Here is a 12220-nt window from a genome sequence, read left to right as displayed (position 1 = left end):
TTGTTTTTCCAATGCCAAATGACCTGTTGGATGGTTAATAATTGATGGCTTTACACAGAAGGACTGTCATATTAATCAGAAGTCATTAAAATGATAACATCCTTGTAATCATCTAAACATTTTAAGATCTTAATAATTCATTATTTGAAAATGTTGAAATGGCAAAATGAGGCTTAGTCTCTTAAAATATGCGTAGGATTTTACTGGAATTAAATTAGTGTTTTACTAGAAAAGCACCATGTGAAATGTGATTATTACAAAGATGGGATCAAGTCATTGTTTTACAAGTTAAACTTGAGTCTCAAGTCTTTGCACTTTAGTCCCAGTTCAAGGTAGGTAATTTCTGAGTCAAGTCCAAAGTCCTAAAAATTGGGTTTCGAGTCCTAAACAAGCCATTTTTTTGCTCTTCACATAAAATGATGCCATTTTAACAACAGCTCACTAACATTAGCTAAGCATTAGCTTGCTAAGTATTTTAATATTAGCTTCCTGACTTAACGTTCTTTGTGCCACTTGTCAAATGTCAAACCGAGTTGGAAGTTGTTGCATCTCCATCTGTAATTTGCTTACGGGCATGTTTTTCATACTGCAATTAATTTTTGTTTAACCAAAGCAAAATTTATGTACACTAACAAAATCATCATTGGTATCATGTCTTCCCACTAGCACTTGGTAATGTAACTTTAGCTCTTATGTATTAGGAAAGTCTGGATACAGCTATGGAGGCGGGGTCCTATTGATGAGAACTGCTCTTTGGCACATAAAGCAAAAAAAAGAAAAAAACGAACCTCCTTCTCCAGGTATAAGATAACGATCTACAGGCCCATGAACCTTGCACACTAAAGACTTAGGGGGCCTAGCGTGTCCAAGTGTGCCCGAGTGGGTCACTTCCACTGGCAGAGTGACTGACTTCTGGTTTAGCGCTTCACTAGCTTAAATGGTGGTCTAAAAAAATGTAGTCTTGTGGCTCTTTTAGTCTTGCCAACTGTTATCGAATTCAGTGACTTCTAGATAGTGAAATGAGTGACGGTGAAAAAGATATTAAAAAATGAATACATTTCTGGGCCTGTGGACATCACATGACCAACATGGATGATGTAATTCCACTTTTGGCCACTATGTCAAATTTGCATCAGAGCTTGGAGCACTTCTTGGGAGCTTGAACTTTGGTTCTTACTGGTTCTCTGCTGAAACTTGATTGGATGTTATCAGATTGGTTAAAAAAAATGGATCTGGGGAATTAAGTGTCGGCTTGCTGGGAATTAAAAGCATTAATATCAGTTGCTTTGGGGGAAATTAACTGATGCATGGCACACTTTTTATATAGGCCTAACACTTTTTAATCTTTGGTTATCAAGCTTTATCAAGTCAAAACACTTAAGTCACACCGAGCTGCAAGTTGCAGTTGTCTTTTTGCCAAGTTTATTCTAAAGCAGTTAAAGTTGTGACTCAAGTCCAAGTCATGTGGCTCGAGTCCCCACCTCTGGAATAATATACTGTAACACAATGTCCGTGATTGGGCACTAGCTACCAAAGGTCTCTGTATAAAGAAGATATTTTTAGTAAATAACAGCATCACGCTGCCATCAGTTACACACACCATAATTAGCATTATATTTAGTCATTACTTCTGATGCCAGGACCCAAGTAGCCTGTGGGGTAAATGAGCACCAAGAAGCTCCACTGCCCAAACATTAATCATATGTCTAAAGCATCACATCATCTGTTGCATGTCCTATGAAACAGCATTGCCATTTCTATGTTCTATGATAGTCCAAATAAAATCTTTTAAGGATTTCCTCACTCATTTTTGTAATATCAACCCCGGACTTAACAACCAATCGAGTAGTATTTAAATTTGCTTATTCCCTATGTCACTTATTTAAAGCAGCTTGCCCTCTTTTTGTGAGTTCTTCTCGGTGCTATTTCCAGTTTCCCAGGGTGACGGTCACATCTTCCATCCTAATCGCTCCGGCTTGGAATGTAAACAAACAACAAGAACACAAAACTCTGTGTGTGTGTCACTGTGTTTCTTTTCATGGCATATTTGGTTTTTTTTAACTTACATATTGCCATCTTTAGTCACTCTGCCTGCCCAGTTTGTACAATTGATTTCTGATCTTTTACAACACTCTTGTAACCTTAAAATGCTCCACTAAAACGCTGCCACAGTCAACATGGCATCCTTCAAAATCCCACTTTGAAGCAAAAGAGCACAATAATGACAGAGGAGCTAAGTAAATAAAAGTCCTCTTTAACTGCAGGATCTCATGAGGCGTGTTCCTAAAATATACTGTACAAGCCAAAGATCCTAAGGCCAAACTAGCTCGGCATAAACACAGTGGGCCTCAGACAAGCCGAGAACACTGAGACTTTGGCCTCGCTTAACACATCTGGATGAATAGAGCGGCGTGTGCCCTTTCAGAAACACGTGGGACAACTCTCCCTCTCACTGCTATGCCACTGGGACAGGACAGCTCTCAAACCACATTCCTGTTATTGTTATTCTAATAAGCTTCCAGGGAAAAAAAGAGAGAAAAAAGGATGTGTGCATGCACACATACACACTCGCACACTGCAAAAAGCTTATTTGCAGTGCGAGCGGGGAGGTGAAGCAAAGCGGCATGGTGTGGCGGGGGGTAGAGTCAGAGCAGCCGTGTGTGAGATAGAGGCCCTGATGTCTCCCAAGGACTCAGCCAAGGCATGGGGTGAAATGGCAAAATAATCAAGAGGGCCGACGGGAGAGAGCCCAGGGGAAGCTCAGCCTTCACACACAGTCGTCATAAGAATATCTTTAAGAGCACCTCGTCTTTCCCCTCATCCCAACACCGTTGCCTTTATGTGGCAGCTGTGCACATAAATACAGACAGGGCCATAAACAAAAACAATTACTCTGGCAACTGCAATTTATGAACTGAGCAGGAAATGAAACCGATGTCACACCTGAAACACAGACGTAGAGTATTCACATGTAATGTCCTTGTTTACTGCGACAACATTCCACTCATAAAAGTTATAATCAGTGGTGCAAAATAATACTGAGTACCACACTGTTGATTGGATAGATACAGTGCTCACAAGCCCATACAAAGGTGTGAGTGGAAACATCAAAGTATGTGAGGTATGTGCTTTTAACCCTGGGAGACCAAATTGGCTTAATTTCTTTCAAAAACATTGGAAGGTGGCAACAAGCTACTTAAGAAGAAATGAAAGTTGGCTAGAAATTAGTAAAAGAACATTAGTGGAAAATTTGCAAAAAACAACCACAAACAACAACAAAAAAATAGCAAAAACAAACAAGGTTATGACCTAAAAAAACTGATAAAAAATTGCAAAAATTCTGTAAAATAATCTCAAATATATAATTGTGATAATTCTGATAAAACCCACAAAAATCTGGACAGTAAAACAGCAACAACGAAAAACATTTGCAAAAAAACAAGGAAAAGACCTGACTGCAGCACAAGAAAAGTGATGTCGATCCAGGTTTCAAAGGGTTAAATAACAAGCACTGTAGCAATGGATAAAACACACTTCCTGATCAATATGCACCCTGCAGCCTGGATCTAATAAATAACAACTGACACAAGCTTCATCTCTTACTAAATGGATATAGATCATGCCAACAGGCAGGCGGCGTTGCCAGCTCGAAAGGAAAATAAGCACTGCGATGTGAAATTCCTGGCCATGGGAACCCAGACCAGCTCTGAATATATTTTGTAATCCCTGGTGATTATTTCAAAGTAATCCTGAAATCTAATTTCTTTTCAACTTCCAGCTTTTATGAAATCTCTTATTTCTTTATAGTTGCATCATTTTCAAATTTCTTTTCACTGCTCAGGGTGCTATAGATCGAAACCATTCAGTTTACTTTCCTCCAATTTAGTAAATATAGAGGTCAGCTAGATCCAAAGCAGCATTTTCTTGATTGTAATTTGTAAGTTCCACAGTTGAGTCTCAGTGGCATCTCAGAGCCTGTGTCTCTCATCGCATGATTACAAGCTTGGCAGACAATTTACAATAGTGGGGCTAAATGCCGCAGGGTAAGAGAAAAGCAGCCGAGAAACCTCAGCGTGCTATTTCTTGATAGGAGCCCTGGCCCCTGATACCGCTGAGCCCTGGAGTGACGCCAGGACAGTGATTTGAAGAATTCCTCTTGTTTTTGTGGCCCTGGAAGTGCCCCTTTACAGGAAATATGACATGAGCCAGTGAGGACAAAGATTGGAGAGGAGCAGTCGTGGCTTCTGTGATGGAGCTCTGCAGCTGGCAACTGTCAGCTGACACCAACCTCACAGATCGCGACACATGACCTCTTGGAGCTCATGCTGCTTTTTGGGGAAGGGATGATCTCTGGCAAAAACTCATCCTAGCAAATAAAAAATATCTGTGATGCTCTAAGCCTGGAGACACATATACTGGTGATCCTCTCGGGTCTGTTGGATGCCAGACTGCCATGTTCACCAACATCCTCCCCCCACTAACGGCTTAATCTGGCCTCCCCCACCACCAATGGTTGCAGCTACCTCATTAATGCCCAATCGTCCAGCTTGGGGACTATTGTCGGAGGGGGGAGGGAGCCCGCGCTTGAATTCCGCAAAGCAATTTGAATATGTAATGTGCCAGCCTAGATATAATCACCAAATCCCATTCAGTGATTAAAGAACACTTAAATTGTACTCACTTCACATTTCTTCACAGAAAGACTCTCATGAGCAGGTTAATCTGCCGCTGCATTTACAGATGTTTCATTACATGTTTACATGTAATATTTGTGTTTTGGGCATGTTTTGCGCACTGCCTGGATCAAAATTCCACCGCTCGTGCATCATTCCCGTATTTCAAATCTTTCATGTCCGCACTGAGACATGGAGACATGGGGGGCTCCCTGGGGTTCGCCAACCCCCTTTACCCTCCTCCCCCTCCCTGAACAAAGCCTTCCCAGTTGCAGGCCTGACCCAGTAACCTGGCTAGCAGCCTGGGGGTGTAGCGTACACTGTCTCAGGGCTTCAAGGGCCCGTGTGAGCACACAGGGCCGGCATTTGTGTACAGAGCAAAGTCACTTTCGTCAATGCAATCGGCTCTTGCAGGGATTAGAACAGCTCCTTTTAGACAGGGCTGATTGTGTGGTAAATGTGTAGTAGCCTAGCAGGCAGAGCCCGGTAATCTAGCTGGACACAGGCATCTTTCTTTAACAGGAATGCCCTTCTGCTTTCAGTGCCAAGTATTTTTGTAGATTAAGTATTTCATATGCCATCTAGGATATTTGACACATGGGGGCTCAAGCAAGAAACAATATACAAACAAATTTTCTTTCATTTGTGCTCGTACTCAGGATTTGTTCTTATTCTGTTAGAACCCATGGATTTTTGGGATTTACCAATGATTTATTATCTTTGTTCTTCTCTTAGGTGCAAGGAAATGGTGGTGAAGAGCACTCTAACCAAGATAAGAGAAAAACATCTCATTTTCACAGACCACAGCGCAAGGTAAAATAAGTTTCACATTCGAGGAACATTTAAAAAATGCATGAATACAATTTAATCAAATATAGATCATGTATTAGAGTAATTATAATGACTGGATTACTAAATGTTAGACCTAATACTTGGTGCATTGATCCCAGTAACTGACTGTAATTTCAGTTACTGTTCGTCCCTCTGCTGACCAGAGCTGAAATGTACAAATGTACATTTACTCAAGTACTGCACTGAAGTACAAATCTGAGGAACTTTAACATTACTTATGTATTTTAATCTCATGCCACTTTATACTCCACTACACTTCAGAGGGGAATATCATACTTTTTACTCCCCTACTAGATAACTACTTTACAACCAAATGACATTAAAGTATATGCGTGCAGCTAAATCAAGTAGATGATTAATTAGAAAATTAATTGGCTACTATATTTATTATTATGCAAGTCATTTTTTTCCAGCTTCTCATATATACCGTATGTATGAGGATTTGCTGCTTTTCCTTTCAATTATTTTAACTCTTGATTTATACATTTTTAAAAACTTTTTTGCATGTGCACTTTTCCTTTTAATACTTGAATAATTTCCTTGAAATCACGTTTACTTTGTTTATGTTTCTTTAACAGTATGTCAATTTCACTACTGCAGAAGTTCTTCTTTTTACAACTTTTTTGCACCAAATGAATTGGCAGTGGTTGGGTTTTCAACCTCTTGGTGTCATGCTAACACTTATTGAATGCCAGGAATGAAATAAGATGTGCAGAGGAACTGTCACAAGTGTGCTCCACAGCAAATCCAAACTAATTAGAGCATTCAGTTTCTGAGGCATTAGGGAGAGTATGCAAAACATCTTACCCCCTGGCTCCCCTTGAAGCAAATTGCTGGCTGATTTGATAGTGATGCCTGAGGAGAGAGAGAGAGAGAGAGAGAGAATAAAGTGGTCAGTAATTCAAGAATCATGATTAATCGAATGGACAGCTCATGCATTATGAGTGGAAATATATCTCCATTGTTCAGGCTCTGCTCGGTTGGATTTCTCCAGATAACAGCAGTCTGGCTTGATGAGACAAGGGCTTGGTAAACTTTGCTCATCAAATCTCAAAACATTGCCATAATTGCCATTTCCCATCAGGCTTTGCCCTGGTGAATTGCTGCCATATTTCAGTGTCATTAAGTCTACAGTTGAGGGGGTTATGGCCCTAATCTTCAGAGGAATGTGTGTGATTAATCAATCTATTGCTTGCAGAAAACTTGCTTGTGTCGGTCAGTTTGTGAGCATGTTTGTTTGTTTCAGCTGATTTCCCCTCTAAATGATTAAATAAATAAAAGCAACAGATCCCAGAGGACAGACAAAGCTCCTTCTGAAACCAATTATATATTTTTTCAAAAGATACTTTTGATAAGCTCCATGCTGTGGTTTATAAATGTCCTGCTCTCCGAGACCACAGTGTACCTGCCTTAAGCTCCAGAACATCATATTGTTTCTTTCCACCCGCCTGATAAAAAAATATTAATGCCATAAAAAATATCATGCCTCTGAGGCGACATGATACATAGTTAATAGATGGAGACAATTATCTGTGACGTACAGCTGCGCGCATGATTGACAGCACGCTTAATTTATTATTAATGGTTCTGGGAAATGTCTTCCTCTTTGAAGAGTATTGTTGTAATTTTCTTCATCATCCATTTGCTTTTAATATTGAATGGAATAATAAATATTAGAGCTCATAATGTTTGTTACAAACACAGCTGCAGGGCAAAATCGGATGGTATATATATATTTTTTTTTTTTTTAAAAACAGCTTATTTTATTTTATATGATGATTTAAAATGTGATTATTAACATTTTGTTTGCACTGGAGCTGAAACAATAAACCAATTAAGTGATACCACTCCCTAATAATGCACCTTTTGATGAATATCTAAATATCAGTTACAGAGTAGTTATTAGATATTAATAACAATTTCAATTTTTTTTTAATTGCCAGGTTGTGACAGATATCCTTTGCCTGCCCACCTCAGATAAAATGCTTGGACCACAATAAATTTATAAACAATGTATTAATAACTATAGACATAATATCTTACTACAGAGTGATAAATCAGTGAGTGATTACTAACATTTAGCACTGCATTACTAAAAAAAATAAATGATTAACACCAGTTGAAGGGATCCTTTACAAGCTGAATAGTAACAGAGCCACTACTTACAATAAATACAATCATAAAATCTACATAAATGGTACCTTACAAGAAAATGGTAAAGATTAATGAATTCAACAGAAAATCTATCAGCAAATAGTTTTTGGATAATTGAAATGATTTATTAATCAATAGAGCCCTCCCTCCCAAACACACCTCATGGGCCCCAGTGCAACTGCAGTGCCTGCCCTGTCTTATGCCCCTGATTGGTTGTTTTAGCAAAAGTGGCAAAGTTTCACTGATTCTGATTTATCAAAAAGGAATATCTCTGTTTTTATTTTGAAAAGCAATTTTCTTTCCATGACTTGAATATCTTTGACTTTGTATAATTATGGCATTTTCATGCATTTTTCTGAGTCATAAAGTCATAAACCACAACACTTACTCACTTACTTGAAAAAAATAATAACAGCCAGATAAATCATTGTATAAGAACTGTTTATTTTAGGTTTAACCCTTTATAATCTGGATTAACATCAGTTTTCTTGAGCTGCATTCAGAGCAGCCTTTCGCGGGCTATTTAACCCTTTTAAACTAAGCAAATTGGTGTGATTTCTTTCAAAAACATGGGCGAAAAGAGCAATAACCAACTTTGCAAGAAATGTCCCACAAATTGCAAGAAATTACTTAATAATTAGTTTTCAAAAATACATGTGAAATAAAAAAGAATGGTTAAAATGTCCAGAAAACTGTAGTTATAATCATTCTAATCATATAATTAAAATTCTGTTATAAATACATCTAAATTTTTGCACTTTATGGGGTCATTTTCTTGTTTGTTTTTGTTGGGTTTTTTTCCCCCTTTTCTTTCTTTTCAACTTATTTTCAGGTAATTGTCTTGTAAGTTTTTACTAACTTTATTGCTTATTTTTGGGGCCATGTCTTGTTGAGTTGCTCATTACCTTCTTCCCATGTATGAGATGTGAGATATATCTATTTCTAAATCTATTTTTCAATATTTATTCTATTTTTATTGTTTTAAATAGTGAGTTGACTGGTTGTTTCTCTTCCATAACATGTCATTGCATTGCTGACGGTGTGTTAACTTGACAAATAAACAAATCTGATCTGATCTAAACTTATTGAAAGAAACAAATCTAATTTCCTCGGGTTTCAAAGGGTTAACAAGACCCTCTCTTCTCCACCACAACAGACATGAAAATCACAAATAATTCACACGTAATAACAGGAAGCTCTTTTCATGCTGAGGGCTCCTGAGGACAAAATCTCCCACACCACAGTCTCTGTGGGAGTCCAGCGGTCTAAAGACGGTGTTTTTCTGGGGTGGTCTTTGACTTGGAAAACTCCTGCAGAAACCTCTCCAGCCTGCCAGCCTGCTCTGGCCTGGAGGAAGCTGTCAGGCTGGCTGAGCTCTGGAGTTCACTCTGCTTCACAGACCAATGAGCGCCGGAGCTGGGCGGGCTTCCAGGCGTGTAAAGGGCAAAAAACAATAATACTAAAGACGCCCAGCGACAAGTTGTCGAGCCCTGCCACCGAGCCACACATCCAACCGTAGAGTTTACTGTGACCCGGGACTGTGGCGCAAATATTTGTCTTTAATCTTAACAAAAAATGAATGAAAAAAAAAACTAACTGTGGGACTGACTGTTGTATCATTGCTCTGGGAAAGCTCATTTGGATAAATTGTCTCGGTCTAATCTAATGAACCATAAAAGCAATAAAAGAGTCTCCCGATTCAGAGAATAATTTTCTTGATAGCTTGTTCATTAATTTATTCCCGTGAGCAAAACAAATCTAAAATAAAATAGAATCTAAATAATGCATTTCATATGTAATATATAGAAAGGAAAACAGCTTTCAAAGCTCAGGGCATAATCACAACCCTCATATGTCATACGGGAACTTTAATGCCTTTTTCCGCGAGATTACGCGTTGGTAAACGAGCAGATATGAACAATAAAAAAAATAATAGCCGGAGCCTCTCTTCTTGTGTACCAAACAATTTCTAGCAGAGGCTTATAGGGGAATTTAATGAAATCCCTTCATTCATTAAAGCCTATTGAACAGCCTGTTATGATCGCAATAAATCTACAGTATAGCAGCTAGAATAAACCAACATTTATCTTCTAACAAAAGCTCCTGTCGCTGAGAGTTAAGATGATCAACTGTTTAAACTTAACTTTTTTCCTACCAAATAGGAAACGTTTTTCAGTTACAGTTCCCGGAGTTGGGGGGGCGATTTAAGAGAAATACAGCTGTAAGAAAAAAACGCACGTAAGCTTCAAAGTTGAATCGGATCGTTTTTCTTACCTTGAGGTTCTGGTAGGCTTCGAGGGTCCGGATGGCGGTGTCCGTGAGTTTGACGTGATACAGAGTTTGATTCGGGGTGTTTTTGTTGATTTTGCCACAGGAGAGCCCATACCGATGCTCCTGTCTCAGCGCTGCCATTTCTACAACTGAAGACTATTGGCGACATACTGCCTGCTACGTCACGGGAGAGGGGGAGAGGGGCTACGGGGCGGGGCTAACACACACACACACACACACACACACACACACACACACACACGCACGAGCGAAGTAAACTATTTTACTTTCGCTTTCCAGGTCACGATCGTTTGGGCATTTGTGCCCTCGGAGTTTCAAGCCTGTATTTATCTTGTCTTTGATCTATTTTTGGTCTGAGTTGAACTCCTCTAACTGGATTTTGGTAAATGCACTCAGTGTGTTTCTGCAGCACACACACGAGGGAGTGTAAATACACCTGCAGACGCATGCAAAAGTGACAAATAGAAATAGATTTTTCAAAACGACCTATGGAAAGCTATTATTTTTTTCCACGACAAATAGTCAGTGTTGGAACAAGTGCTTAGATCATTTAAGTCACCTATATATAAGGGACAGTTAAAAAAACAAACAAAAACCCAAAACATTTCGTTTACTTCAAACTGGTATTTACCTGAAAAATAGCTTTATGTATCAACAGGAAAAAAATCCTAATATGTACACTGACCCCATTCATAATGTCATTTAGGCTATATTTACTTATCAGAAGTGATTTATCTGCCCATTTTCTCCAGTGTTGAAAAGTAGCTAGCTACATGTAATCAAATTTCAAAATAAATGTAATTGTAATCAGTTTAAGTTGCTGAGAATTACTAGTCAAAATGTTGGTAATTACAAAGGGGTTACATATAAATATATTGTTTTCTTTAAAAAGTTTATATGTAGAATATGACATTTATTCTTTTGTTTTGGATCTTTTCACCGTGCAGGGATGCTTTCTTTTGGTATTGTTTTTTTTTGCTGAATTTTTCTTTATTAATCTGTTTAAACAATTGTTAGAAAAGTGATGATATGTTATAAGGTAAAACACTCTGATCAAGTAAATAAATAGCTACATTACTTATTACATTTTTAGCAGGGTAAAGTTATCTGTAATGTTTTACATTTCATTACCAACACTGATTTTCCCATTTAACTAATTATTTGCTTTTGTCTGTAAAATCCCTTCAAAACTTCCAAAAGTGACACATTAATATGTCTTGCTTTGCCGAAAAACGGCCCAAAACCAAAATACATTCAGTTTACTATCAAATAAGACAATGAGAAGCAGCAAATCTTCACATTTTAAGAAGCTGTTACACAGAAAGTTTGCATTTTTGTTTGAAATATGACTGCAGTTGAATGAATCCATTATCAGAATAGGTGTCTGTTCATTTAATGTGTAAGCAGCAATTTAATTTTGTAAGATTATCATATGTTTTACAATAATATATTATATGAAATTTAACTAAAACTGTCATGTCACATATAATATAAAAGTAATAACATAAAAAGTGCAATGTGTTTCAATAAAAATGTAGCGGAGTAGAAGTCAAACGCAGTATAAAAAAAGCTCCCCACCAAAGTGAAGTATCTCAGAATTTAATTAAAGTGTCGTACTTATGAAGGGACGAACTACCAACACATGACACCTGTACTTACTGTGTGTGTATCATTTCTCTGTGTGTCAGAGATATTAAAAGACAAATATGGAATATGGATTATTTTAATCCCTGACAGACAACATGCTTTGGCTGTGGATTAAAGAGCAGTCCCACAGTCAGTTTTGCAGTGTTCTTTTACAACACACCTCGGACGATGTTTTCTATTGTGAGTGTTATCAGTATTGCATTAGTCTAGTTCTGCTTGTGCAGTGACATGACAACCAAATACTTGATATAATGTGTGATATTTAACCTTTGTCATTTCCTTTGTCATTTACTTTGCAGTTGTGCACCAATGTAACAACTGGGCAATGTTTTCTGTACCAATTCTGTTTTGAGAGCAACAGATTCATAACACTTTCACACTTTCATCTAAATCTCATTATCACCCTCTGTCAACAAGTGGCTGTTTTTTGGGTAACATAACTGACTTGGGGCCAGAGGACTTCAACTTTTAGATCAATGTTGTTGCAGTACGTAATTATGAGGTAAATCTCATTAGAACATAGAGTTTACTTTTCTTAGAATTATAACTTAAAGGGAAAATTCACCCCAAAATCAAAAATACATATTTTTCATCTTACTTTA

At 37.9% G+C, this 12220-nt stretch overlaps 1 protein-coding gene across 1 annotated transcript in view; it reads right to left on the bottom strand.

The window, feature by feature from the left end:
• The window catches only part of LOC121950448 (RNA polymerase II elongation factor ELL), a 39197-nt gene extending 29088 nt beyond the window's left edge, over positions 1-10109 (bottom strand). Inside the window, exons 1-2 of the mRNA XM_042496446.2 lie at positions 9954-10109; positions 6333-6380 (exon numbers count right to left, since the gene is read on the bottom strand). Of these exons, the coding sequence (XP_042352380.1) occupies positions 6333-6380; positions 9954-10091 (186 nt within the window). The 5' untranslated portion in view covers positions 10092-10109. The remainder of the gene's footprint in view (positions 1-6332; positions 6381-9953) is intronic.
• Positions 10110-12220: the final 2111 nt, after the last annotated feature.

This window comes from Plectropomus leopardus, chromosome 7 (genome assembly GCF_026936395.1).
Source record: "Plectropomus leopardus strain MGB_pleo_1.0 chromosome 7, ASM2693639v1, whole genome shotgun sequence".
In the NCBI taxonomy this organism is placed as follows: Eukaryota; Metazoa; Chordata; class Actinopteri; order Perciformes; family Serranidae; genus Plectropomus; species Plectropomus leopardus.
The sequence above is the reverse complement of the archived record's forward strand: the minus strand, read 5'-3'. Positions and strand labels throughout refer to the sequence as shown.